This window comes from Panthera pardus, unplaced genomic scaffold (genome assembly GCF_024362965.1).
Source record: "Panthera pardus isolate Hobbes unplaced genomic scaffold, ASM2436296v1 HiC_scaffold_2, whole genome shotgun sequence".
NCBI lineage: Eukaryota > Metazoa > Chordata > Mammalia > Carnivora > Felidae > Panthera > Panthera pardus.
This window is the reverse complement of record NW_026526765.1, coordinates 122,177,958-122,204,855: the sequence shown is the minus strand read 5'-3', so window position 1 is coordinate 122,204,855 and position 26,898 is coordinate 122,177,958. Positions and strand designations below refer to the sequence as shown.

The 26,898-nt window shown below is 46.6% G+C and overlaps 4 protein-coding genes across 13 annotated transcripts; 2 read left to right on the top strand and 2 right to left on the bottom strand.

Annotated features, from left to right (window-relative positions):
- Positions 1–1,000: 1,000 nt before the first annotated feature.
- On the bottom strand, positions 1,001–3,148 carry CD14 (CD14 molecule). The gene is made up of 2 exons (XM_019424415.2): positions 2,919–3,148; positions 1,001–2,829 (listed from the first exon to the last, which is right to left on the bottom strand). Exons 1-2 carry the CDS (start codon positions 2,919–2,921, stop codon positions 1,705–1,707), a joined length of 1,128 nt encoding a protein of 375 aa, XP_019279960.1. The 5' UTR covers positions 2,922–3,148; the 3' UTR covers positions 1,001–1,704.
- Positions 2,733–12,990, top strand: TMCO6 (transmembrane and coiled-coil domains 6). 10 transcript variants are annotated; one of them, XM_053907418.1, is made up of 13 exons: positions 2,733–2,846; positions 3,989–4,135; positions 4,522–4,682; positions 9,583–9,698; positions 9,804–9,987; positions 10,240–10,344; positions 10,548–10,633; positions 10,867–10,983; positions 11,198–11,309; positions 11,427–11,613; positions 11,762–11,856; positions 12,240–12,407; positions 12,653–12,990. In XM_053907418.1, exons 3-13 carry the CDS (start codon positions 4,542–4,544, stop codon positions 12,764–12,766), a joined length of 1,425 nt encoding a protein of 474 aa, XP_053763393.1. In that variant the 5' UTR covers positions 2,733–2,846; positions 3,989–4,135; positions 4,522–4,541; the 3' UTR covers positions 12,767–12,990. The 10 variants fall into 10 exon arrangements, with proteins under 10 accessions (XP_053763393.1, XP_019279948.2, XP_019279949.1 ...); XM_019424404.2 differs by lacking the exons at positions 2,733–2,846; positions 3,989–4,135 and adding an exon at positions 7,279–7,391 and having other exon boundaries at positions 4,173–4,682; XM_019424400.2 differs by lacking the exons at positions 2,733–2,846; positions 3,989–4,135; positions 4,522–4,682 and adding exons at positions 6,946–7,085; positions 7,279–7,391.
- Positions 12,991–13,104: 114 nt separating this feature from the next.
- NDUFA2 (NADH:ubiquinone oxidoreductase subunit A2) lies at positions 13,105–15,333 on the bottom strand. Its single transcript, XM_019424416.2, has 3 exons — positions 15,196–15,333; positions 14,956–15,062; positions 13,105–13,315 (listed from the first exon to the last, which is right to left on the bottom strand). The coding sequence occupies exons 1-3, from the start codon at positions 15,294–15,296 to the stop codon at positions 13,224–13,226; spliced, it is 300 nt and encodes a 99-aa protein (XP_019279961.1). The 5' UTR covers positions 15,297–15,333; the 3' UTR covers positions 13,105–13,223.
- Positions 15,334–15,493: 160 nt separating this feature from the next.
- On the top strand, positions 15,494–26,573 carry IK (IK cytokine). The gene is made up of 20 exons (XM_019424397.2): positions 15,494–15,627; positions 16,177–16,243; positions 18,340–18,432; positions 18,781–18,840; positions 19,913–20,080; positions 20,251–20,365; positions 20,758–20,828; positions 21,031–21,077; positions 21,892–22,055; positions 22,562–22,670; positions 22,975–23,014; positions 23,174–23,393; positions 23,551–23,569; positions 24,043–24,121; positions 24,576–24,656; positions 24,911–24,968; positions 25,724–25,812; positions 25,975–26,083; positions 26,250–26,284; positions 26,372–26,573. Exons 1-20 carry the CDS (start codon positions 15,612–15,614, stop codon positions 26,397–26,399), a joined length of 1,668 nt encoding a protein of 555 aa, XP_019279942.1. The 5' UTR covers positions 15,494–15,611; the 3' UTR covers positions 26,400–26,573.
- Positions 26,574–26,898: the final 325 nt, after the last annotated feature.

Below are 26,898 nucleotides of genomic sequence, written 5' to 3'. Positions count from 1 at the left end.
CTGGACTCCGTATGAACCAGAACTTCTTTATGATTTCTGCTGTATCCACAGGGTTTAGCATCGTGCCTGGCACATAATCAGCACTTGAATGGATAAATGTCTCCAGCTTCCATCACCATGATCTCCAGCCCTACCGAATCAGTTATAATTCCCAGATCTGGCCATTATACTTTCAGGTTTCTGAGCCTTTTGAAGTGCCCATTTTTGCCTGGGAATGTCCTTCCTGAGGAAACACCTCTCAAGAGCTGGTTAAATGTCTCCTTTTCTGTACAGCCTTCCACAGAACCACCCTTCCCTCTTAGAGTTGATCCCTCCCACTCACTGAATCATAACTATCTTTTCTGTGTACATCTCCCTTATTGGATTGAGAACTCCCTGAGGACATGGATGTTTTGGATTCATCTTTGTATACCAGGATCCTAATGGGGCCTGAGGTTGAGCAGGGGCTCCATAATTTTGATGAAGAGTTCTCAAAGCTATTCAGATGAAAGGAGTTGCTTCAAGTGGTTAGTTCTCTGAGACAAGAAATGTTCCAAGAGGCTGGATGAAGTCCCTTGGGGACACTCCAGGGGGCCTCCTGACTGGGGGTGGGGGGAGGTTTATCTGTCCCCATGATTCTCTGCATCTGTGGTCTGGTAACCTGTGTAACTCTCCCACCAATGCTACTTTGCATCTTTCATCCCTACCTGTGTGGCTTTAGATACTAGAGGGAAGCAGATCAGTGGGCTGTGGTTATTTATATCCCCCTCCCTTCCCTCTCCCAGCTCCTCTGTGAGGCAAGTGTGTAGCTCTCTGATGGATGTGGCTGCCTCCTCGATGTACAGAAGAGACTCCTAGAAGGAGTCGATGCCCTGGGTCTCTGAAATAATGTGGTTTGGAGGGCACATGTGGTTAATTGCCCTGTGAAAGGTCTAAGAGGCTGTGAAGGGTCTAAGCTGTTATCCTATTTGCATTTCAAAGATCCAGCCAGGAAAAAAAAAAAAAAAAAGATCCAGCCAGAAACAATTATACACACATTTACTAACATAATGATCAGATCTCTGGTTCAGACACAGAATGTTTAATGACAGCATCTTGCAACAGTCCTCTGTGCCCAAATTCCCCGATGACACAGTGAAAGCCAAAATACCTGTGTGTGCCAAGCGGCTTTACATAGCAGAAGAGAAACCCTGGAATTATGAAACCCAGAGCTTATGTAGGACAGGTGGCATAGCTGTCCCTTCTCCTGGGAGGGTGGGAGAGATAAAGAGAGAATAAGTAAGTGGCTCCGGGTTTTATTGCCATTGGCAGGGGGAGAAGCTGGCTCTTGGAAAGTGCACCACAGAGGAAACGTGCTGTAACTTGCTAGGCACGTTTATCACTCAGATATCCTTTAACACAGGTGCCAGTAAACTCCTCAGAAAGCTGGATTGCACGGAAACCTCTGTTTCTCACACACAGCCTAGACAGGCAATATTCCCTGCCTCTTGCACCCTTGAAGTTCTATTCTTAGGATGAAGAAAGTCTAAATATAATGGATTCCACATCCAGCTCTGTGCCTAGCACATCACAACACCCCGTACACACATCTGTTGAGTAAATGACATGAATCGTTGTTTCAGGTTTTAATGAACATGGGGCAGAGGGTTGGTTGATTAAGACGTCCTGACGAGGCTTCCCAGCAGCCAGGGCAATCTGAGCCAATTCATTAGTCTCTCCTGGGCTTTAGGCGAAGCCCCCCGCCCTTTGAAGCACCGCGAGGGTTCCGGACATCCCCACAGCCAAGGCCGAACGCGCACAGGCTTGGACCACGCCAGAGTTCATCGGGTCTTCTTGGTATTTGGGGGCTTCAGGGTCCATAAAGGGATTCCCGTCCAGTGTCAGGTTACTCACCTTGGGCAGCTCTTCTAGCCCCGGCACTCTGTTCAGCCTGTTGCACCTAAGATCTAGCACGCTGAGCTTGGCTGGCAGTCCCTTAGGCACCTGCTCCAGCCCAGCGAACGACAAGTTGAGAGAGTTCAGTGTGCTGGGCCAGACGCATCCAGGAGCGCCTGGGGCGGTGGCGCGCAGCGAGTTGTGGCTGAGGTCTAGGCTGTGGGGTTGCACACCCGCCGCCGCCATGGCCACGCACACGCCGTTGGGCGTCTCCATCCCCGCGTTGCGTAAAGCCAGAGCCCGAAGGGCCGGGAATTTGTGCGGACAAAGAGCTGCAGTCAGTCCGTCCTCGCCCAGTCCGGGATTGTCGGATAAGTCTAAGGTGGTGAGAGCCGGAAAGGTGCGGAGTTGGGAGCAGGGAAAAGCAAGCGAGTGTGCTTGCGCAATATTCAGTACTTTGAGGCCCGGCTTGAGCCACTGCTGCAGTTCCGCGAGCCAGGCACCTCCCGTTGCCCACGACACGTTCCGGAGACTGAGGGTGGAGAGCGCAGGCCCGGTGGCTTCCAGAAGAAGCGGCGGCATCGCGCCGGTTACCTCCAGGTTCTGGAGCGTCAGTTCCTTGAGGCGGGAATATGAGAGCGCACGCAGGAAGGCGACCAGAAGCACAGCAGGAACCTGTGCAGAGCCCACTGTGAGCCGCCGCAAGCGCAGAGCCTTGACCATGTCAGCATACTGCTTTGGGTCGGCGTCTGCGCCCTTTAGAAATTGTTCCAGGCTGCGGCCGCCGCCGTGGATCTCCACCTCGACGGCAGCCATACACTGGAAGGCGCTGGACCAGTCGGGCTGAGGATCCGTGAAGTTGCAGAAGCAGCGGACATCGTCGTCGTCCACTTCGCAGGGTTCTGGTGTGGTCTCAGAGACGCACAGCATTGGCAGCAGCAGCAGCAGCAGCAGCAGCAAGCAGGGCGCGCGCACCTGGGAAGAGAGTGGAGGTCAGGGCGGCCCCAGCTAGTCCCTGGGGTTCTTCGAGTAGTTCCCTTTCGTCCCCAAGACCGTACACTCACCATGGTCGATTGGTGCTCGGAGACTCTGTCCTGGCAAGCTCAGGGAAGGGCTCTGGCTTCTTTCCCTGTGCAGCGGCACTCCCTGGTTTCTAGGCTCCCCACACGTTATTTGTCCTCTTTGGCGGCCTCTGAGAGTTTATGTAACCCTGGGGTGTCACTCTGTTACTTCCTTTGTGAACCCTGGTCACTCCCCACCTCTCTGCCACCCAACCGCTCTATGCACTACGGTTCTGGGAAATTTTGCAATGAGGGATTTTGCCAGGAGAGGGACTTTTGCGGGAAGGATATTGTAGCGCATCTGGAGTGCAATGCTCCAGGCAGTGCCCTGATGAGTCAGACACCCCAGGCTTGTTTGATAGTTATTGAGAAGGAAGGATCCCCAGTGCCGCAGGCCAGGACTTTTACCTCCCTCTGCCTCTATCCCAATGACTCAACTGGGGTAGTTTGCTTAACTTTTCTCTAGTTTTGGTGGTTACTATGAACTTACCAACACACCCAAATCCAATCACCTGAATATCCTCGGATATATAATTGGATATTTTGTGGAAGGAATTGCAAATTTCATCTGTTGACTCCAAGGGATAGGATGAGGTTCGAGAGAAGGAAGTAGGAAGAAGAAGTAGTCTGAAGAACAACTCTCTTCCTTTTTTTTTTTCTGCTGACTTGTTCTTTTTAAAACTTTATTAAGAAAGTAATAGCTTTCTTAAAAGTAGAAAGAAGTGTTTAACAGAGACACATTGGCCAAGTAGCTCCACCTCTTACAGTTTCCATGTTCTTATCCTGAAATTGAGAAACAAGGCATTTCTAACCCAGTTTGCCCCCTTGCACCTAGCTCTCCCCTCCCTTCCCCCCAACACAATTCCTGTGTCCTAGAAAGGAAAGGCTGGACCAATGTTGAATGAGGATTAATTAGTAACCTACCTGTTTTGCCAAGAAAAAAAAGCAAGTGTCCCAGAGGGTGGTGTAGGGGCTATGCCTCTATAACTGCCCTCGCAGTTCTGCACCTGTGGATTCTGGGGAAAGAGCTATACAAAAAAAATGTTTGAATTCTCACTTCTCCTATTTTTCAGGAATGGCTTCACATCTGTCCTCATTCCAAACAGGGAGGCTTCATGAGGCCAGACTGTTCTCTGTGTGCCTTGTTGATCATGCCCTTATACCCTGAGCCATGCCCCAAAGCCAGGCCAGGTCACTGGTGCATCCTTGAGGACCAAGATGTGAGTATAGCTCAGTGTTGAATACACTGACTCTGCAGTCAGACAGCCAGGCTTGGAATCCCAGCTCTACCACTGAGGTTGTAAGATTTGGGCAAGTTTCTGGGCCTCAGATTTCTGCGCTACTGCTTTGTAAAATGGAGCTAATGGTAGTACCTGTCTATGACTACAGAGCCACATCTATTAGAGTACTCCTGATTGTTATGTTCTTCATCAAAGCCTCTGCATTCAGAAGACTCAGGCCACTGAAGCCTGGCTCCTTAGCAAACCCCATCATTTTGGGGAAAGCACTTTGTGGTGCAAATGAAGAGGGGCAATGATGGTTTGCAAAGATCCCCAACTCACACCTTGATTCAACAAATATCTATCATTTGTCTACCAAATGTCAGGGCTGGTACAAAACCCGGGGATGCAGACATGGTCATCACACAGTCCCTCAAGTACTCCAGGAAGTGGAAGAGGCAAACACAGACCCAGAGCTACAGTCCATAGAGAAGAGGACTCAGAGGAGAGAAACCAAGGACTTGTGGGAGCTGTGGAGAAAGGAACAGTGAGCACTGTATTAGAGAGGACATGGGGCTGTTGTTTACAGGATTGACAGTCTTGTTGGGCAGATAAGTGCAAAAAAAATCAGGGTGGGCAGCTGTAACTCTCTGAGCAGACATTTTGCCTGGTGACTTGTCTTACCTTCGCCACCAGGAGAAATATGTAGGTGTTAAAAGCAGCCTGTCCCATGACAAAGGAGATAAGACCCAGACCCTACCTCCAGCCAGAGCATGGTGCATAGCAGGTGCTCAGTAAATGGTTGTCCCAGAGCTGGATGGATGTTGAACCTGGAGAGATGTGGGGGCAGGATGATGGTCTGCAGATATTTAACTAGGTGATTTGTGGAAGAGATTGAAGGCAACTGACTCCAAGAGATGAAATTAAATTCTCGGGAAGGAAGTTGGTTTGAAAGTGCCAAATCTTAACCACTAGACTACCAAAGGAAGTTGGTTTGAAGAACTGTTCCCTTTCCTGGATTTGCTCTTTTATTTGCCTAAGTAATAGCTTTCTAAAAATTAGAGGCCTCCAGGGAAAGCTATTAGGTAAATGTTTTATAAATTACTGTTTCTCATTTTCAGTCATACCTAACGATTTCGGTAGGCTAATGTCCTGTCTTCTTAGGTACGCATCAAACCTGGCACACATTAGAAATCATACAAAGTCCTGGATAGTTTTCATTTAACTAATCGATAGAAAAACACTTATTTTCCTATTGTAAGTGTGAAGCTTTTTGATTGTTAATAAAAGAATCTACCAACCATCAAAAAAATAAAATAAAATAAAAATAAAAATTGGAGGCCTCCAATAGAAATTTTTAAGTGCTACCAATACTCTACTTTCTTGGAATTTTGAAGGAGAGGAGACAACATCAAACGATTACACTGTAACTTAATGACAGCTGTGAAAAGGGTTATGAACTATACATTGTTATAGGCTCTCATGACAGGGAAGCAGGTACAGTAGTTCTGAGTAGGGGACACTGTAATTGAGATCCTGAGGGTGGTGTTAATTAAGGGAAGGGTGCTTATTGGGGATGGTGGAGCAGAGACAGGGCTCTAGGGAGGGTAACAGCCTGTGCAAAAGCCTGGAGAAGGAAGAAAGCAAGGGCTTGGAACAAAGAGAAGATCCCAGGAGAGATGAATTAGTTGAGGCTCCCTTCCATTGAAAACTGGAGAGGTATGCAGGGATTAGACCATGCAAGGCTTACTTGGCCACAATTCAGATTTCAGAGGTAAGGAACACAGTTTTTAAATTCACCAGTGTTTCCCCAGTGCCTGGTAGTTAATGGCACTCAAAATTTGGTTTAAGAATTACTTAACCCCCTGGGCGCCTGGCTGGCTCAGTTGCATTCTACTCTTGATTTCGGCTCAGGTCTTGATCTCATGGTTCCTGGGATCTAGCCCTGAGTGGGTGGGGCTCTGCTGATAGCGCAGAGCCTGCTTGGGATTCTCTCTCTCCCTCTTTCTCTGCCTTTCCTTCGCTCTTTCTGTCTCTTTCAAAAAAAAATAAACAGTAAAAAAACAATTAAATATTAAAAAAAGAATTACTAGGGGCGCCTCGGTGGGTCAGTCGGTTAAGCGTGGGACTTGGGCTCACGTCATGATCTCACAGTCCATGGGCTCCAGCCCCACCTCCAGCTCTGTGCTGACAGCTCAGAGCCTGGAGCCTCCTTCAGATTCTGTGTCTCCTTTTCTCTCTTTCTCTGCCCCTCTCCGTAACACGCTCTCTCTCTCAAAAGTAAATATACATTAAAAAAAGAATTACTTTTATTTAGAACAGGGAAATAATTATATTTGTCTCATTTTCTTTATACGTGTTGTACTGGGGATAACTCATGATGGAGAACAATTCAATAAAGTAATGCGAATCCAGCGTTCATCAGTGAGAGCCGAGTTATTGGTGAAATCTTCCTAGAGGTCGGGGTAGTTTTGAATGTTCGTCTAGGATGTGTTAGGTATGGGGAGGTTGTATTTGCCGAGCGGAAGGTGAGGCACTGTCAGTCCAAGTCGAGGCTGAGTTTCTTTCCTAGAACTGGGAAGGAGAAAAACCGTGCTGTTCGGCTTTGCTTAGTTTCCTGGCTGCAGAGGTCCTACTCCGCCTCTAGCTTTCGCTCCGCCCCTCCCTGCCCTAGTCCCACCCCATTCTACTCTCGCTTCGCCCCGCCCCTCCATCGGTCCTTACCCCCTCTGTCCCCGCCCTCCTCCACTCGTGGTCGCGCATTCTTGCTCCTCCCCGCCTTCTCTTTGCGCCGTGCTCCGCCCACTCGCACCTCCTTTTCCGGCAAGCGCTGCGGTTGCGCGGTGCATGCCATCTTTTAGGCTCGTGGAGCGGTTCGCTGCCTTTCTGCTTTCGGCGAATTTTATCCAGGCCCACCATGTGGAGCGGAAGGCAGGGTCGCCTCAGACCGGTGGGCTGCGTGGTAGAGGAGCTACGGTGCCGCCGACGGGAGCGGGAGGCAGGTGCTGGCGAGCAAGGGAGACGGCAGGATGCGCGGGGTGGCTATGGCGGTCGGAGATAGGATAAGGAGGCTCCCGGGTTGGAGACGGGGTTCAGAGTCCTAGATGCTCCCCCCTACGTTCAGCCGGCTTCTTTGCCCCCAGCACTGCGGAAGGCGCGGAGGGAACAGCAGCTGATCAGTAAGAGACTGCTGAGAGACGACGCGTCGGAGGAAGCCGAAGGGGGATGTGTGGCCATGATCCTTGGGGAAACTGAGGTGAGGCGACAGGGTGCACGGTGAGGTCGACACCGGCTGGCGCCAAATTCCTTTTGAGGTCTGCCCCACATCTGGACGCGGTCCCTTCACTACCTCCATCCATCCAGTGGGCCAAGCCAGAAACCGGTGAATCATCCTCGACAACTCGGTCTCTCATCCCCACACCGATACATCAAGTCTTAGTCGTTTTAAACGTCTTAAGGAGCTTTGGCGTCCTTACGTGCTTCACCATCGTGGCTAAGCCATCCTCTTCTCCGTGTACTCACAATAGCCTTCTAACAGGTCATCTGTATCTGTGCTTGCCGCCTTCAAATTCATTCTCCATACATCAGACAGATGTGCCTTTTAAGAACACATAGAGACCGAAATCTTTCCTGTGACCTATAATGTCCAGCACTGTCTAACCTTTGCCTCCCTCCAACCTTACTAGTTTATTCATCTTAGCCCAAATTACCTTTTTTAGGTTTTTTTGTTTTTGTTTTTTTTGTTTTTTACTTATTTTTGGGAGAACGCAAGCCAGGGAGGGGCAGAGACAGGAGGACAGAGGCTCTGAAGTGGGGTCTGGGCTGAAGCCTTACAGAAGCGATCCTGATCGCTGGGGTCGAACTCACCGGGAGATCTTGACCTGAACATAAGTGGATCCTTCAACTGACTGAACCACCCAGGTGCCACACCCCTTTTTAGTTCTTGAAAGACTGTATTAGGCTCCTGTCTCAAGTCATTTGCATTTGCAGCATCTAAAAGTGAGTCTCTTTGGGGCGCCTGGGTGGCGCAGTCGGTTAAGCGTCCGGCTTCAGCCAGGCCACGATCTCGCGGTCTGTGAGTTCGAGCCCCGCGTCAGGCTCTGGGCTGATGGCTCGGAGCCTGGAGCCTGTTTCCGATTCTGTGTCTCCCTCTCTCTCTGCCCCTCCCCCGTTCATGCTCTGTCTCTCTCTGTCCCAAAAATAAATAAAAAACGTTGAAAAAAAAAAATTAAAAAAAAAAATAAAAGTGAGTCTCTTTTAGTATTGTCTTGACAGACTGCAGAATATCGATCCTACTAATTGCTTGTTTATCGTTTTTCCAACGAGACTTATTTATTTGTTTCTTAATGTTTATTTATTTTTGAGAGAGAGAGTGCGAGCAGGGGAGGGGCAGAGAGAGAGGGAAGGAGACAGAATCTCAGGCAGGCTCCAGGCCCCGAGCTGTTGGCACAGAGCCTCATATGGGGCTTGAACCCTCCAACCGCAAGATCATGACCTGAGCCAGAGTTGGACACTTAGCTGACTGAGCCACCCAGGTGCCTCAGAACCTACACCCTATCTTAGTTGTTGTCATTGAAAACTCAGATGCCTGTAGACTATCAGGCATATAGTAGATGGTCAGTATTTAGTGAATAAGTGAATGAAATGATTAGTTTTACCTGATTTATTCATTCAGCAAGCATCGGGCATCCCCTTTGTTTATATTGTCTATGTTTACATATGTTGTTCACAAAGCACTCGTGCCTAGGTTCATTGGTTCATTGTGTGCTTACTTTATGCCAAGAGACTGTGCTGGGTACTGAGGTACACAAAGATGAAGAGAATCCCTTTCTTTGAAGTGCTTGCAATAACCCAGTGAAGGAGACAGGTGTGCTAACCACCTGTCATGAAGGAAACATGAGGCACAATAGAAACCCCTAAATGTGCAAAAGGAAGCCAGGAAGACCTTACTTCTCAGAGGCAGTAACCGGAATAGAAATCTGAAGGGAGTGGAGGACCTGGGGAGGGTATCCCAGGCAGAAAAATAGATTGTGCAAAAGCTTGGAAGCATTAGAAACAAGTCATGTTATGGTAGGTGTTGGAGTATAGGTTGCACGGGGAGAATGGCTAGAGGGATAGGTTGTGCCAGACTGAAAGGTTTAAATGTTATCCTTGAAATAACCCCTTAAGAAGGCAGGAAAGATGTTATTCCCATTTTTCAGGTGAAAAACTGAGGTTTAGGTTTCTTGTAGAGAAGTGGCAGGGCTGGTATTAAACCCAGTTCTGATTCCCTCTTCTGTCTACCCTACTGCAAGATTGAGACTTACTAGCCATATTAGTGTGAATGACAAGTTCTAGGGGTGGTGCAACATTGGAGTGCTCACAGGTGAAGTGGGCAGAGTAGGACTCATGCTTGCTTTCTGGCAACTTTATGTTGCCATCTCTTCTCTCCATGCCCTGTGCTCCAGATCCAGCATTTCCTACGATTAGCACAGCAGGGGACAGAAGAAAAGGAGAGAGAGAGGGCTCTGGTCAGCCTTCGTCGAGGCTTGCAGCACCCTGAGACGCAGCAGACCTTCATCTGGTCAGTGTGGGTGGTGTGAGTGGGGGCTGGGTCTCTAAGAGATGGACAGGAGTGTGGACGGGATGGGCCACAGGCTGAGCAGGGCTCTGGTGCTCACTCATGTAGGCTGGAGGGCAGCATGCGGACCTTGGTCGGGCTTCTGACCAGCAACCAAGCCCTGTTGCAGCTTGAGGCCGCTCGGTGCCTTCATGAGCTCTCTCATTCTGAACAGTCTGCGGTGGCTGAGGCCTGCCTGCCGGCCACTTCCTACCTTCTCACCTACCTCTCCGGTCACAGCTCAGACTTTATAGTAAGCCTTGTCCCTTCCTACCTTGTTCTTGGCTTGGATTTAAAAATTATGCTTTTGGGTGTAGTTTGACCTGGCACATAGGGGAAGAAGAAAACTTGTTTCCCCTGATGTTCATAGCCATACATATGCCCATCATCTTCCACTCCCTTTTGCCCAGAGCCTGGAAGACAACACTGTTCCATCCTCCGCACTCCCACCCCCACCCTAGCCTGAGATAGGCTATGCCCAGTGCTTTTGTTGTCCCACTCTCAGGAGCTCTGTCTGTATACACTGGGTAACCTGATTGTGGAGAGTGAGGCTGTGAGAAGGCAGCTCCTGCCACAGGGCATTGTTCCAGCCTTGGCTGCCTGCATCCAGGTGAGCGTCCATCTACTGTCTCCCTCCTTGGGCAGCACTCCCCTCACTTGTCTCTACATGGTCCCCCTGCTTTGTTTAGGCAGCTTCAGCCTCTGCCCTATGCTAAGGGGTTGAAGGTCACAGGGAACCTTATGACACGGTTTCCAGAGTCAGATCTGTGCTCTGTCTACTTCTAGTACTTCTGTACTCTTGTCTACTTCTAGTCCCCCCATCTGACTGTGCTGGAAGCCCTTGGATATGCCTTATCCCAGCTTCTGCAAGTTAAGGAAGCTCCAGAGATGATCATCCCGTAAGTAAAATTGTGTCTGCAGATGTGCAGGTAGGTGTGACCCACTTTGTATTGTAACCCCTGGAGGTGTGATTGAGTCTTGTTTCCAAAGCTATTGCACATTTTAGCTCAAGGTGTCTGGCTGGGAAGAACTTTGGATTTGAATGCTTTCCCACCTGCTCTTAGGATTTGGGAAGAATGACTGGCATCTTGGTTTCTGTGGTTCCCACTCACAGCTCTCCTTCTGCTGACAGCTCCGTCTTGGGCTCCACTCTCCCTGAGCACATCCTGCGACTGTTGCAGCCTGGTCCAAAGCTGAACCTTGGGGTTGCTGTGGAGTTTGCCTGGTGTCTGCACTATATCATCTGCAGGTAGCAAAGGCCTTTTGCAGAAGTCCCACAGACCTTCCCTAGGGCGCCCTTCTAGGACACTCTTGTTTTTGAACTTTGGTTTCTGGAATTTCAGAGAGTTTTCTTCTTTCTGTAGTGCTCTTTACTTGGAGCCCAGGAAGCCTACAACCTAGGCCATTTGCCATCTTAAAGATAGGATTGACTGAGTAGTGACTATTTGATTCTTATTGCCCAGCCAGGTCGACAATACCCTGCTTATCTCCCATGGGGGTCTGTCCACTCTGGGGTTGCTGCTATTGGACATGGCTGGAGCTGTCCAGAGAACAGAGGATACAGGACTGGAGCTGGTAGGTGAAGAGAACAGGTCAAGGTCTGGGCTACCTTTCTTCCTACTCTGTTCTTCCTTCAGTACACAGGTAGCCCCTTCCTCCTTAGACCATACTCAGACCAACTTGTCTTTGCAGCTGGCATGTCCTGTGCTTCGGTGTCTAAGCAACTTGCTAACAGAAGCAGCAATGGAAGTTGTGGGAGGGCAAAATCAGCTTGAAGACGAGCGTGTTGTGGCTGCCTTATTTATCCTTCTGCAGTTCTTCCTTCAGAAACAGCCCAGCTTACTTCCTGAGGGCCTCTGGCTCCTTAACAACCTCACTGGTATGTGTCATAATGTGCCTAGGACCTTTAGATACTGGACATACTTACTCACTGACTTGGCCAAGGTGGGTAGGATTTGGGGGGGGGGGGGGCGGTTGCAGTTTCATTTCCCTGTTTGAGGACTCTACTGTGACATTTTCCCTTCTAGCAAACAGTCCTAGTTTCTGTACCTCCTTGCTCTCCATGGATCTGATTGAGCCCCTCTTGCAGTTGTTGCCAGTTTCTAACGTGGTGAGCATATTGGTAGGTATTGGGGTCACTTAAGTATGGGATCTGGTGCCAAAGTAAAAACAGCGGGAGCAGGCCTTTGCACTCAGAAGTACCCTTACCTGAGAGCTGGCAGGTGGTGTGGTATGGATGGCTTCAGGGCCAGACCAGTCTAGATGTGAATCCTTAAACGACTAGTTACTAACCTTGGGCAAATCAGCTTATCATCTTGAACTTTAGTTTCCTCGTGTCTAATTGGGAATAGCAGTCCTACCTGAGGGCAGCTGTAGGGATTACAAAACATGCATATAAGTGCTTGGCATGGTGCCTGGCCATGTGGTCAGCACTCCATATTTTAGCGATCTTTAGTCTTTAGTTTTCATCCTTTGTGGGGACTGTGTATACATGTCTTTCTGCAGGTCCTCACAGTTCTGTGCAACGTGGCAGAGAAGGGTCCTGCTTACTGCCAACGTCTGTGGCCAGGGCCCTTGCTCTCCTGCTTGATTGGTACACTGGCCTCTCCTGACATTGAGGTAGTAGGCCAGAGTTTGGAGCTGCTGCAATTGCTGTTCCTCTACCAGCCAGAGGTGGGTTTTTGCCCTGGTCCCCTGTTCTGAGGCCTCTAGTCTCACTATGGCCCCTTTCCTTCCAGTCCTATCTCTAGTCACTTCTCTGGGCCTGGCAAGCCTATATGGACTCCAGGTCGGAACTTCCAGCCTCTTTTTGGGAAGGCTTTCTTCCAAATAGAGGTGGATTAACCCATAAGCCTGTAGGAATCAAGTGTTAGGGCACAGGGACCCAGGTATTAAATCCTTTTCTACCCTGCCCTTAGGCTGCTAAGGATTTTCTGCAGCAATCAGGGCTGCAGGTCCTGGAAAGGCACCAGGAAGAGGCCCAGCTCCAGGATCGTGTGCATGCTCTCCAGCAGACAGCGCTTCACCAGTGACCTTTTTGATGTCATTCTACTCATCACCACCACCCTACCCTTGCCCCAACTTCCTTGCCCATGGATCCCCCTTTGAGGTTTTAGAACCGTAATGGTATCTCCTGCTCTCTGCTCCTGTGTCTAAGCCAAGACTTTCAAAGCTCAGCTCTTCTTTGACCCAGAACTGTCCATATAGGACCAAAGGGGACTTGATGTGGGCCTGGAATCATCCCCGCCCCCCATTAGCAGCTCGTGGTTTTTGAAGGGACAGAATAAAGTTTTATTTTTACATTAAACTGGTTTGTCCCAGTGGTTGCACAATAAGGGGTGGAGGGGAAAATAAGGGCATCCAGAGATGGTATTTTTCAGCACAAGCTTTATAAATAACAGAAGAACACATTTTCCCCACATTTTACTCAGTCCAGCATAGCCCAAGCTTTGGGGCTGTTGCTCTTAACAATCAGTGGAGGCTTCACCTTCAGGCTTTGCCACTTAGTACATTCTCCATGGCTCTGGTTACTTGATCAGCACTGAAGTTATTCAAAGAGACATTCTTCTCTTGGCCAAATGCTGAGGAGACAGAGAAGTAATTAAATATCCAATATGCACTGAGGGGGTACTAAGATATTAATAAAAGGTCTTTGTCTTTAACTTACAGTTTTGTGAGAATAGGAAAAGTAATGAGATATCACCAAGATGTATTTGGGATGCCTAGAATTTATCCATTGGGTGTCAAATACCTCTAGGAAGCACAGGTCTGACTAGAATTTGGGGTGATTCTGGGTGGCCACAATGGGAAGGAAGGTGTTTCGGGGCAGTTTTTAGGGGCCTGGTAGGTACTTACTATTGAGCACAGTTTGCATGGGCCTAGCCTTGGCTAGGTGCCAAGTCTATGGCTCCCATAGTCCTAGTATAATACACTCATCTGTATCCATCTCCTCTAGTCTATTGACTTTTTACTCCCCATTTAAAAAAAATGTTTATTTATTTTGAGGGAGAGAGAGAGACAGTGCGAGCAGCAGAGGGGCAGAGATAGAGGGAGGTATAGAAACTGAAGCAGGCTCTAGGCTGTGAGCTGTCAGCACAGAGCCCAAGTGGGGCTCAAACTCACCAACTGTGAGATCATGACCTGAGCCAAAGTCAGATGCTTAACCAACTGAACCACCAAGGCGCTCCCTCCCCAGTTTTTAATACATACTGCAGTTACCCACTGTTAGAACCAGTCTACCTTAAGTGTGATTTTATTTTCTTCTGTCATTCCTAGGCAAAGGTGTAGTTAAAACTGTGACCACAATACCATTATTCAGTAAGTCTAATAGGTACTGTGTGCCTACTATGTGTCAAGCAATTTAATTTTCAGATTATGGAAAACTTAAATTGGGAATATGAGCAAAAGGTGCTAAGGGCATTGTTACATAACTTGCCAGGGAATTCCTTATTGAGGAGGTGATAGACATATTCAGACCTGAATAACAACAACCTGAATTACAGCTAGCTAGCCATGAAAATCTGGTAGAAGTGCATCCTAAAAAGGGGGAACACGTGTAAAAGGCTCAACTCTGTTGTATCCTAGCTGCATAACCTTAGTTATGTTCCATAAAAAAAATTTTTTTTGGTAAGCTCCACACCCAATGTTGGGCCTGAACTCAACCCCCACATCAAGAGTCACATGCTCTATTGACTGAACCAGCCAGGTGACCCTGCTGCATCAAAATTTTTATTCATCCTTCTCATCTCTACAATGAGAAGAAAACCAAACACCCCCTCATATGATTAATGAAGATTAAATGAGATTTAGGCAAGAAAGCACTCAACACGCCTTAGCATTAATTACTCAACAGAATCATCTTAAGTTTTTGTTACTGAGATTCTCACACTACCAAGTATAGCACTGCCCACACCTAATGTGTAAGGACCCACATCGATGGTAATTGACTAGCATCTCTTCTTCCCCATCTGAACCCCGTTCTGAATTACGAAAACAGCTCTTGGAATTTACGCAGTACCGGGCCCGTCTCCACACCTATGCTATTAGAGACAGGAAACTTCCTGTAACCGTGCAAATGTGAATTTATCTGAAACAACCTCAAAAGCAAGGACGAAGTCCGAGTTCCAGTCTCCCTACAGATTTCTGCTTGACCCCTGGATGACTCTGTCTCTTCAAACCATTGTTCTACTGAGCTCCTAGACCGCCCGCTTCCCCCGCTCACCGTAACGGGCCCAGAGCTTGGGCTGCACATCGGAACACTCGCGGATTAGGATTGGCAGGTCAGGGTTCGCCTTCTTCAGCTCCACATAGTGTTTCTCGATAAATTCCCTGTGGGGGGGGGGGGGGGTGCGGAAGAGAGCTGTGCGTGCTATCTACGCGCCGGCCTCCCCAAACACCCGGGAGACAGAGGTCATGACCTGGGAACCCCGAAGCTTACCGGCCCCACTACCTTGTGCCTCACCTGACGCCCTGACTGCCAGGCGAGCGCTGGCACAAGTGGACGCGAATTTCACGCAGGCCCAGTTTTGCCCGAATTCCGCGACTGGCTACAGCCGCCGCCATCTCCTCTAGCGCTTAACTCCCCGCCCTAGGACTTCCGGTCATGTTCTCTAATCCTACCAATCGCGGACCCTCCAGTTCCCGCGATATTTAGATGACGCAGGGGGGCAGGCTAAAGTTTAGCCAATGCCTTAAAAGCATTGCCAAGGGAACGTTCTGGTTTTTGTCCAATGTCTGGGCTAGCTGGCGGTGGCGGAAAGGTTGCGGAGCGCAAAGCACTGTGGGCTGTTCCTGAGGTGCATTGTGGGAAAAAGCTTGTCGGTGCTGTGTTGTCGCTGGAGCTTTAGTCATTGGTGGCGTTGAAACACCGCAGTCGAAATGCCAGAGCGAGACAGTAAGGCTCGGGTCGTCTGTTCATTATTACCTTGAGGACTTGGGACACTTGGCGTGTTGTTTTCGCCTCAGATCTTAAACCCTGTGTGGAATCTGGGGGGTGGAGAGAGGGCGGGGTGTGACGCTGGAATCCGGCGAAGCCGTTGGGTCCTGAGTGAAACCGGGAATCTCCGGACTGTTGTCTCTAAGCCTTGTCCTTGCCCCAAGTGACAACGGGTGGTTTATCTGTGAACTATCCCCTATCCCCAGCACTTAATCTTGAATTGCGCCAATTTATCTTTCACACAGTATCTTAGATGTCATCTTCAGGAAGTCTTTGCTGATCCTCCAGCGCTGGTTTAGGGGCCCTCTCCTCTGCACCAACAGCTCCTTGTATTTTCTCACTTCGGCACATAATTATGATCTATTGTCACTGTCTTTGTTCTTACCGTTCTTCCTCACTATATTGTGAGCAGTTTGACGTGAAAACATCCGTATTGTTCGCTGATACATTCCAGCTTTTGCACAGGGCCTGACACGAAAGAGATTTAGTGCCTATTATTTTTCTTAGGTGAGCCTTTCTCCAACCCCTTGGCTCCAGATGGCCACGATGTGGACGATCCTCACTCCTTCCACCAGTGAGTGTTTCATTATGGGACTCTGGGAATGAACTAGGGGGCAAGTAGAGTGGTGTGGTGACGGTGAAAGAATTCTAAGTTGTCAGCAAGGATGGTCCAAAAAATTGTGCCACTTGCTTCTTTATCTCTGTGAACTTTAGCTGGATCAGGTCAATTGCATCAAAGTATTAGAGAGGAAATTCTGGCTGGGAGGGTGCTAGTTTTTAAAATTAATGTTTAATTACATATGATACAGAAGTTGATTCTTGTAGAAAATTAAAGTAGAAATAAGGGTAAATAACATCCCCAGTCCCTTTCTTAGAGGTAACCACTGTTCCTTTTTTATTTGTCTTTTTTTTCCTTTTTTTTTTTTTTTTAACATTTATATACATACTTGCATGTCTGAGGAAAATATATTATTACTCTATAATTTGAAGTCTTAAAATTAAATGGTACGGTGTTGTGTATATATATATCATTTTGCCACTTGGTTTTCCCCACTCCATATCTTGGAGATTATTATATATTTTTTTTAAGTTTATTCAGAGAGAGAGAGAGAGAGGAAGGGAGGAAGGGAGAGAGGGAGGGAGAGGGAGAGAGAACACCAGTAGGGGAGGGGCAGAGAGAGAGGGAGAGAATCCCAAGCAGTCTCTGCACTGTCAGCACAAAGCTGATGTGGGTCTTGAACTCACAAACCATAAGATCATGACCTGAGCCAAAGTCAGAAGCTTAACCAACTGAGCCACCCAGGCACCCTTTGGAGATTATTTTCATGGCAGTAAAAAGGACTCCCTTCTTGACCAGATTTTCATCAGGCTTCTCTGGGGTCTGTTTTTGACTAGGACTGTTGGGCTCCTGTTTAGCAAAGAATGCTGTTAAGCCAGTTTATGGAGAATCCCCTTAAGTAATGAAGTAGGTCCAGTTAGGGTCCTTTTTCTACCCTTGATGCTTAAAAGTTCTTTTAGTAATTTTTTTTTTATTTTTTTTAATGTTTATTTATTTTTGAGACAGAGAGCATGAACGGGGGGGGGGGGGGGGCAGAGAGAGAGGGAGACACAGAATCTGAAATGGGCTCCAGGCTCTGAGCTGTCAGCACAGAGCCTGACGCGGGGCTCGAACTCACGGACCGTGAGATCATGACCTGAGCCGAAGTCAGACGCTTAACCGACTGAGCCACCCAGGCACCCCAGTAATTTTTTATAAGTCTCCATTTGTCCCAGTGTATATTCAGAGTTGAGTGTCAGTTCCTCTCCCCTATTGCAGTAGTCTTTATTCCTATGACAGTAGTCTTTTTTTCTTTTTCTTTTTTTTAAGTTTTTTAATTTATTTATCAGAGAGAGAGTGCATGCCTGAGAGCAGGCGTTGGGCAGAGAGAAGGGGAGAGAGAGGCAGGTTCCATGCTGTCAACGCAGAGCCTGATGCAGGGTTCGAACCTATGAACTGCAAGATCATGACCTGATCTGAAGCTGGACACTTAACTGACTGAGCCACCCAACTGCCCTTACTATGACAATAGTCTTGAACAGTGTCTTCCTTGGGAACACTTAGCAGAATTCTTTGCTACAACTGGGCACAGCAGGCCCAGAAAGAGCCCGACTGAAGTTTGGCCAAGGAGTAAGTCTTTGTCATTGTACCAATTAAAATTATCTCTTATACCATTGTTGCTATCTACCCCACATTTGAGAAACATGATTTAATTAGTCTCTAGTTAATATACATTTAGGTTGTTTCCAAGTTTTTATTATCTTCATATCCGAAACTGAACCTTTTTTACAGGCCTTCTAATATACCTATGTCAGTAATTAGCAAAGCTAAATATAGGTGAATGGAGTTGCTAGGTCATAGGAGATACACATGTAAATTTTGATACTGCCAACTTATCCTCATATCGGCTGTACTGACTTATGTATGTTCCCTTCAGCAGAATGTTTACTTCCCACATTCTCACTCATACTTGATTTATCAGACTTTTTAATTGTTAACACTGTGATGCATTAAAAGTGGCATGTTTTTGTCTTAGTTTGTATTTTCATGGTTTCCAGTAAAATTAACCTTTTTTTACATACTCCTTTTCCAGTTTTTACTAGGTACTCATTTTTAAAATCTTTGCCTTCTAGGTCAAAACTCACCAATGAAGACTTCAGGAAACTTCTCATGACCCCGAGGGCTGCACCCACATCTGCACCACCCTCTAAATCACGTCACCATGAGTAAGTTCTGAGGTCTTTCAACCTGTCTCTTATTTCCTTCCTATGGAAAATCTACCAAATTAGATGTCTTAGGAACTGGAAGCCTAGTTATTTTTGAAGACTGTGATTCTGATTGTCTCCTGCTGGAGATTGAAGCCCCAGTGGAGACTGGGGTGCTCTAGGAACTCAGAATGTTCCACATACCACTTGTACTACTAGAGTTGCTGCTGGTGCTTAAATGGACAGAGGTCCATTCCAGCCCCATGGACTCAGATACTGGGGTAGGTATTGGGGAATATATGATTTTAATAGTGCTTCAGATGGTTGTGATGTTTTCTAACGCTATCAGTGAATTTCTTTGTCTTCTAGGATGCCAAGGGAGTACAATGAGGACGAAGACCCAGCTGCACGAAGGAGAAAAAAGAAAAGGTGAAGGAAGGATGGAGGAGTGTTGGGCTTTAAGGTGGATAGTATTTGGGGGAAAGGAGTAGGAGGTAGTAGTAGGAGCATAAAGATTAACATTTTCCTTTTATTATTTTGAGGTTCTGTGCTTCACTGGAGAGGAGGGATAGGTAGAGTGGCAATTTAGGACTCTGGAGTCAGCCTGCAGTATTTTAATCTCATCTTTACCAGTTTCTAGCTGGATAGCCGTGGGCATATTGCCTAACCTTTCTAATAGTATTCTTTTTTTTTTTTTTAATTTTTTTTTTTTAACGTTTATTTATTTTTGAGAGAGAGAGAGAGACAGAGCATGAATGGGGGAGGGTCAGAGAGAGAGGGAGACACAGAATCCCAAACAGGCTCCAGGCTCTGCGCGGTCAGCACAGAGCCCGACGCGGGGCTCGAACTCACGGACCGTGAGATCATGACCTGAGCTGAAGTCGGCCGCCCAACTGACTGAGCCATCCAGGCGCCCCTCTAATAGTATTCTCATGGGTAGAACAGAGAGTGATTTCACAACTTTTTATCAGGTTGTCATGAGGATCAGTTGCAATATAAGTGCAGCTGATATAAGTGCATATAAGCACTTAGCACTAGTGCCTGGCATACGATAACCACCCAGTAATACTTGTCTACTGTTATCACCATCATCATCATTATCATCATTATTCATTTCTATGATACTAAAACTTCTGGACTTGGTATTTTGCTGTTCCTTTCTTTCGGGGGAGGACCAGCAAGGAATGACGGACTTTCAGTTGAAATTTGGAAGGTGATAAAAATTTAGATAACTTCCTGGTTGCCCTATGGAAAATTCTCTACAAAGTTGGGTGGCATTGAAGAATTCTGAATTGACAGAATGTCCTGAGGTGGCATTGAAACACTGTGATCTGGAAGATGCTGTAGTTCTGATTTTGAGAACTATCAAGAGGTGGCCAGCAGTTCTATCAGGACATATATGAGTTTTCACCAGAGAGTTGGAGGGAACAGGCAGGAACAATTCTGCTGACCTTGGGATAACAGCTGGTGAGCTTTACGCATTGCTTTTCTCTTGTCACAGTTATTATGCCAAGCTTCGTCAACAAGAAATTGAGAGAGAGAGAGAACTAGCAGAGAAGTACCGGGACCGTGCCAAGGAACGGCGAGATGGTGTAAACAAAGATTATGAGGAAACTGAGCTAATCAGTACCACAGCTAACTACAGGGCTGTGGGCCCCACTGCTGAGGCGTGAGTACCATGGCAGCCAGGGTATGATTCCCTAAGCATCCCAGAATCCTGCAATCACAGTGTGAGTTCTACCTAACACTTTACCCACTTTGGAGCCTCAGCTGAGCCATTTCAAGAGGGACTTGAAGACATAAAAGACTATTCTAATGTGGTTCTCTTTCCATATATAGGGACAAATCAGCTGCAGAGAAAAGAAGACAGTTGATCCAGGAGTCCAAATTCTTGGGTGGTGACATGGAACACACCCATTTGGTGAAAGGCTTGGATTTTGCTCTGCTTCAAAAGGTGAGCCTTGGTGGGTGGGTGGAGAGTAATTCTAGAGTGCTGAATGCTCTTGTACAAGCCTTTCCAGGTGAAGGAGGGAGACTTCTGTTAGTCCAGACCATGTAGAAGGGCTAATGGTGGCTCTTGTTTAGGACTAATTACTATTCATCCTTCAAGTGATCACCTAGGTATGGTTAAGCCCCATTCCTCACCTCCTACTTCCTGTACCTTTGCCTAGCTCTTCTATTTCACTTATCATAGTTATCACATTTTGTTGTCTCTTCTGCTGTAAGCTACCTTAGGGCAAGCACTGTATTGACTTATTTAGTATTGAGTCTTTAGTTCCTGGTACAGCAAGGTGTATAGTGGTGTTAGGTAAATGTATGTAATATGAATAAATGTCTAAATTCTAGGTACGAGCTGAGATTGCCAGCAAAGAGAAAGAAGAGGAAGAACTTATGGAAAAGCCCCAGAAGGAAACCAAGTAAGTAAACATTGTGGAGAGCTTGAGAGTTTAGAAAAGTGGGACTTAAAGTAGGAACACTGTGGATTCTGTGTCTCCCTCTTTCTCTGCCCCTCCCCTGCTTTCACTTTGTCTCTCTCTCAAAAATAAATATTAAAAAAAAAAAAAAAAGATAAAAAAGTAGGAACACATTTAGCAAAAAAATTTATTTTTATCTTTCTAGGAAAGATGAGGATCCTGAGAACAAAATTGAATTTAAGACACGTTTGGGTGAGTACAGAATTTCTACGCTAAAGGTTGTACATTTTAGGTGAATTGTAGGGACTTAATGCTCTGAGCAGGATATGCTTCTCCTTTCCCTCAACCTGCTTTCCTCTATCTTGCCCCCAGAGTAGCTAGTTCTTATAAAATGCTCTACTGGAAATTGGATGTGGACTTAGTCATTTCATGTGTGTTATTAATGTCTCCTCAATTATGTTGGAAGCTGTTTCAGATTGTGGTTTATGCATTAAGGGAAGTAGCTCGTAGCTTATGCGTTAAAGGAGGTAGCATGGTTGGTGATTAAAAGCTCAGAATTTGCAGTCTGAGACCTGGGTTTGAATCCTGGTAATGAAACTGCACTAGGCATGTGATATTAGGCACCTGACTTCACTTCACATTACCTGTTTGTCTGCAAAAATGGGGCTAATTCACCTCATGGGATTATTGGGGCAAAGAAAAGTAGTTTATGCACCGTACCTATCATATTAAGCATCTTTCTTCCTCACAGGGCCTAATACAATGTGAGGCACATAGTGCTCTTGAGAAGACATTGTAAAAGACTGGATAGGAGCTCAGGCTTTGGAGATAGATTGCCTGGGTCCCCTTCTTTATTCTGTTGCTTGGTAGCTGTATGATTCTAGGTAAATCATTTCACTCAACTTTTGTATCTTTATCAGTTAAAAGGAGATAGTAAGGCACATCTTATAGGGCTATTGTGAAGTTTGAGTGGTGGCTGGCACAGAGTTAAGCACTCGATAAATGGCAGCTATTAATTGTAGAAGGTTCTCAATGGCTATGCTTGCTGCTCGTCCTGTTTTTGTAGGCCGCAATGTTTACCGCACACTGTTTAGGAGCAAGGCATATGAACGCAATGAGCTGTTCCTGCCAGGCCGCATGGCCTATGTGGTAGACCTGGATGACGAGTATGCAGACACAGATATCCCCACCACGCTTATCCGCAGCAAAGCAGATTGCCCCACTATGGAGGTAAGTGACTTGAGAGCCTCTTACGTGAGCCTTAAACCTGGGAACCAGCCTTGATTCTGCCCTGGGTCTCGTCCACCACATTTAACCCATCACTGAGTCCTGTCCACTTTTCACTTTCTAAATTTCAATTTAGATTCACTGGAGTGATTTTTACAAATGGCTGGTGTGATCTTTTTCAACATGTACATTTTTGCTTCACCACTATTGAGAAGCTTTCAGTGATTTCTCATTGAGAAATTGCCCTTGCACCTTTTGGCCTTCTGAGCCACTTTTCACCATGATTCCCTGTTGTTGTTCTCCAGGGAATCCCAGCTCTCTTGAACGTGCTAGATTCACTTCTGACACAGATCTCTTTGTATATGCTATTCTGTTTGCCTGGAATCTCCTGTAACACCTTTCTCTGTTTTCACCTAGTTGGTTATAATTTGTCCTTTAGTTTGTTAAGTGAATGAAGTGAAGAGATTCTTGTTCTGTGGGATAATATCCTTGCTACTTGGGGTTTTCAGGCCCAGACAACACTGACTACAAATGACATCGTAATCAGCAAGCTCACCCAGATCCTTTCCTACCTGCGGCAGGGTACCCGCAATAAGAAGCTCAAGAAGAAGGATAAAGGTAACCTGGAGAGTTAGGGAGAGAAACCTTAACTCTGGAGGGGCATTTGAGGGTGGAACCATGGTCTGCTGGAGCCTTCTGTGTCTAGAACATTGGGGGGCTCCTGGAGAGCAGCAAAAAATGAGAGCAATAGAGCATTAACTTGGCTCACCCAGAAAGCAGTGGTCAGCTTTGAGACTTGATGGGGGAGAGTATTGGGAGATTTTATTATCCCACCTTCTAAACAGATGGGCATTCAGAGCTGTTTAGGCTAAGTGGGAATCAACTCAGGAATATTTTGTTCACTACTCTCTTTATATCTTAGGGAAGATGGAAGAGAAGAAGCCCCCTGAGGCTGACATGAAGTATGTATCGTAGCACTGTCACCTGATGTGAGGGAGGAAGGAGCTCTTTGTTTCTTGTTTTTGGCATTTTGGGGAGGCCTTGGTGTGAGAATCTGGAGAAATGGCCAGGGAGAGTGGAAGTGGTGTGACTTTGGCAGCTAGGGATCTCTGTTTTTCTAGTATATTTGAAGACATTGGGGATTATGTGCCATCCACAACCAAGACTCCTCGGGACAAGGAGCGGGAGAGATACCGGGAACGAGAGCGTGATCGGGAGAGAGACAGAGACCGTGACAGAGAACGGGAGCGAGAACGAGATCGGGAGCGGGAGCGGGACAGAGAGAGAGAGGAAGAGAAGAAGAGGCACAGTTACTTTGAGAAGCCAAAAGTGGATGATGAGGTGAGATAGGACCCTGGTACCGAGCGGTAGAACTGCCCATCTCTGTGCCTGCCCAGCCAGGTAGGGTAGGGAGTTGATTCAGGGATTAGTCAAGTGGGGAGGAATGAGTGTAAATCCTTCATGGTGATACTCACTTCAGTTTCTCTTTTCTTTCCAGCCCATGGACGTTGACAAAGGTGGGTTGTATCTGAGACATCTTGAATTAGCTCTGGTGGTCTTGCTTTGCCCTGGGCTGAGAGTCTATCCTAGAGTTCAGAGCTGGCAACGGTTGGGATTGTGGGACTTCTGGTCTGGGTTCTCATTAAGATCCACATCTTGCTTCATGGAATAGAAAGAAGAGGAGTCCGGAGTTCCCTCCCTCTTCCTGGGCAATGGCAGGCATATTTGCTCTGTTAGATACAATTCCTCCAGCTTTGCGGTTCTGAAAGACATGAGGCAGGTCTCACCGGCCGTATTCTTTGTACACAACCCCATTTCACCCAGAGTAGCTCATTATTAGTTGAAATTTGATTAAAATTATGTTAACTAAAAGAGGGTTTTTTCTGTTACTTAAAAAATGGTTTTATGAAAACAGGTTAGAAGTGTGTGTGGAAAAGAGGTCGAAAGTTCCTTGTTTGACATTCTGAATAGAGTTCCCTTTCCCCCCCAGGACCTGGATCTGCTAAGGAGTTGATCAAATCAATCAATGAAAAGTTTGCTGGATCTGCTGGCTGGGAAGGCACTGAATCATATCCTTTATTTCACTATGTTTTTGGATTCTAGAAAACTGTTGTCCTGTTTCTTTCCAATTCTACCTACCTCCCTGTTTCCCCACAACCCCTGGCTCCCATCCTGCCTCTTACCTCTTATGGTGAATTTTGATAGAATTTTGCATTCGTTGTGACTTCCCCTTTTCTCCCCACATTTGTTCTTTTTTCTTTAAGGTATTATTTTTTTTTTTAAGTTTATTTCAGTAATCTACACCCAGTGTGGGGTTTGAGCTTAACGACCCTGAGATCAAGAGTCACATTCTCTTCTGACTGAGCCAGCCAGGTGCCCCATGACTTTCCCATTTCTCAGAGGATTCACGCAAGCTCACAGCCTTCTCCTCACAAGTTTTCATGTTGGGGCTTCTAGGCCTTGGCCCTTCCTTCTTGAAGCTTTTCTGCTATAGGTAGAATTATTTTCTTTGACATAGCGTATGCTGAAGAAGCCAGAGGACAAGAAGCAGCTGGGAGACTTCTTTGGCATGTCCAACAGTTATGCTGAGTGTTATCCAGCCACGTATGTGAGACTGTTAAAGAAGGGAGGCTGGGATAATTGGACATTAAATTGTGGGGAGGGGGATGAGGTGGAAATTTCATTAATTTGGACCCATGGGTACTTATTTGGATGAACTGTTCTTTGAGGCTCTGGGTGGGAGGTCTGGGGGTGGCAGTTGTCATTTCTAGGCATATGGCATCTTAGTTGGGTGGGTTTCTGGATAAAGCATAGGAGTATGGGTCTGCACCATCTCTTTAACTGTTGCTTCTCTCCAGGATGGATGACATGGCCGTGGATAGTGATGAGGAGGTGGATTACAGCAAAATGGACCAGGTGTGGAGTTGGAAGGATGGGTAGGGATTTGGGGGTAGTTACTCTTCAGCAGTATCCCCCTCCCCCCTCCCCAAAGATCTGTGTCTTGTTTTCTGGGCCTTAACTTTTCCTCCACTGCAGCACTAAGAACAGCAGCATTGTGAGTCATGAGAAGCTTAACCTTTAACGTATCTGTCCAGAAGCAAATGAGATATGCCCCAAATAGATTTATTTCCTACAAAATGCCAGGCTTTGATTTCTGTACTAGGCAGTAAGCAAGCCTTTAGTGCATAAATAGAAAGAGTAGGAAGGAACTTCAGTCTTGAGAAAAATAACTGAATTTTATTCTAGCAGGATTGAAATGTTCTTCTCTGTCTTAAAAACAAAAATACCTTAACAAATAATACCATTAATGGTGGCGAAATTTCAACTAGTTTTTCCTTGTTTTTACTGCAGTGGTTGAGCATGGTGTAATTCCATCTTGGAGACTTGCTGAACCCTGGCTCTGCCAAGTTTTGTGACCATGACAACTTATTTTACTGCTTATGCTTCAGTTTCCTCATCAAGAGAATTCGGAGGAATATGGTTGTTTTTTAATAGAGTTTGAGGAAATTAAATAAGTGTTCAGAATAATGCCTGGTACATAGTAAGCATTTATTAGGGTGGGATTTATGAATGATGAAACAAGATTGTGGGAGAACCTGGCTTTATTAAGAGCTAAAATTCTGTTTCCGCTGACATTTCTAACTTCCCTGTTCTCACTGTGTCTCTAACAGGGTAATAAGAAAGGCCCCTTAGGCCGCTGGGACTTTGATACCCAGGAGGAATACAGCGAGTATATGAACAACAAGGAGGCTTTGCCCAAGTGAGTTGTACTAAATATGGCCAAAGATTGAGGAGAGGGATGATGATGGGCCAGCCTTCACCAGAACAGGTTCTCTAGTCACAGGGCCATCTGGGAACACCTTGCTACTGCTATGCAACCTCTGATGCCTTCTTTCTCCCAAATGTCCTTTATTGTTCTCAGAGCTGCATTCCAGTATGGTATCAAGATGTCTGAAGGGCGGAAGACCAGGCGCTTCAAGGAAACCAATGATAAGGCAGAACTAGATCGACAGTGGAAGAAGATTAGTGCAGTAAGTGAGACTGCCTCTTAGGTGGACTTCATCTGAGGGAGACAATGGCCCACAGATGCAGGAACAGGCAGGGGGTTGGAGAGCAAAGGAGAGCGGTCAGACTTGCGTCTTAGGTGAGCTTAGGCTCACAGCATAACTGTTGTGTGTTAACTGTTCTTTTTTGTAGATCATTGAGAAGAGGAAGAAGATGGAGGCTGATGGGTGAGCAGTAGCATTTTTCCTCTGGGGCACTGTAATAATTGGTTAGAGTACTGATCTTATGCCAACACCTTTTTCCTTCCATTGCAGAGTTGAAGTGAAAAGACCAAAATACTAATCTCTGGTTCCAACTGCAAAAAGATTCACCACAAGGATGTGCTTGCCACTGTTTGCTTTCTATAATTCCCCAAAGAGTTGCAAAGTGTCTTTCTGTGAATGTATATAAAATGTTGTATAATCATTTAGTTCCATTAAAACTGGTCAACCTGGGGGCACCCTGGGTGGTGCAGTCTGTTAAGTGTCTGACTCTTGATTTCAGCTCAGGTCATGATCTCATGGTTCGTGGGATCAAGCCCTGTGTCTGGGCTCCGCTCTGACAGTGTGGAGGCTGCTTGGAATTCTCTCTCTCCCTCACTCTCTGCAAACCCTTCCCCCCGCTCTCCCTCTCTCTCTTAAAATAAATAAACTTAAAAAAAAAATCAAAACCTTGTTAACCTGCTATGCTGTCTTCTCTGTGTTCAGCATCCTCCTTTCAGGACCCCTGAATCACCAAGAGGAATTCCACTGATTGTGTAAAATGTACATGTGGAAAGTTAGCTCAGACCTTCTTTAAGCCA

Bases quoted from the DNA above. Each gene is read 5' to 3' on its own strand.
- NDUFA2 (XM_019424416.2), bottom strand. From the start codon at position 15,296: ATGGCGGCGGCTGTAGCCAGTCGCGGAATTCGGGCAAAACTGGGCCTG. The intron at 15,063-15,195 runs GTGAGGCACAAG...CCCCCCCCACAG, and splicing joins CCTGGCAGTCAGGGCGTCAG to GGAATTTATCGAGAAACACT. The intron at 13,316-14,955 runs GTGAGCGGGGGA...CTGTCTCCTCAG, and splicing joins CAAGCTCTGGGCCCGTTACG to CATTTGGCCAAGAGAAGAAT.
- IK (XM_019424397.2), top strand. The intron at 24,122-24,575 runs ATATCCTTTATT...GACATAGCGTAT, and splicing joins GGCTGGGAAGGCACTGAATC to GCTGAAGAAGCCAGAGGACA. The intron at 26,084-26,249 runs GTAAGTGAGACT...TCTTTTTTGTAG, and splicing joins AGTGGAAGAAGATTAGTGCA to ATCATTGAGAAGAGGAAGAA.
- TMCO6 (XM_019424399.2), top strand. From the start codon at position 6,983: ATGCCATCTTTTAGGCTCGTGGAGCGGTTCGCTGCCTTTCTGCTTTCG. The intron at 10,345-10,547 runs GTGAGCGTCCAT...GTCTACTTCTAG, and splicing joins CCTTGGCTGCCTGCATCCAG to TCCCCCCATCTGACTGTGCT. The intron at 10,984-11,197 runs GTAGCAAAGGCC...CTTATTGCCCAG, and splicing joins CTGCACTATATCATCTGCAG to CCAGGTCGACAATACCCTGC.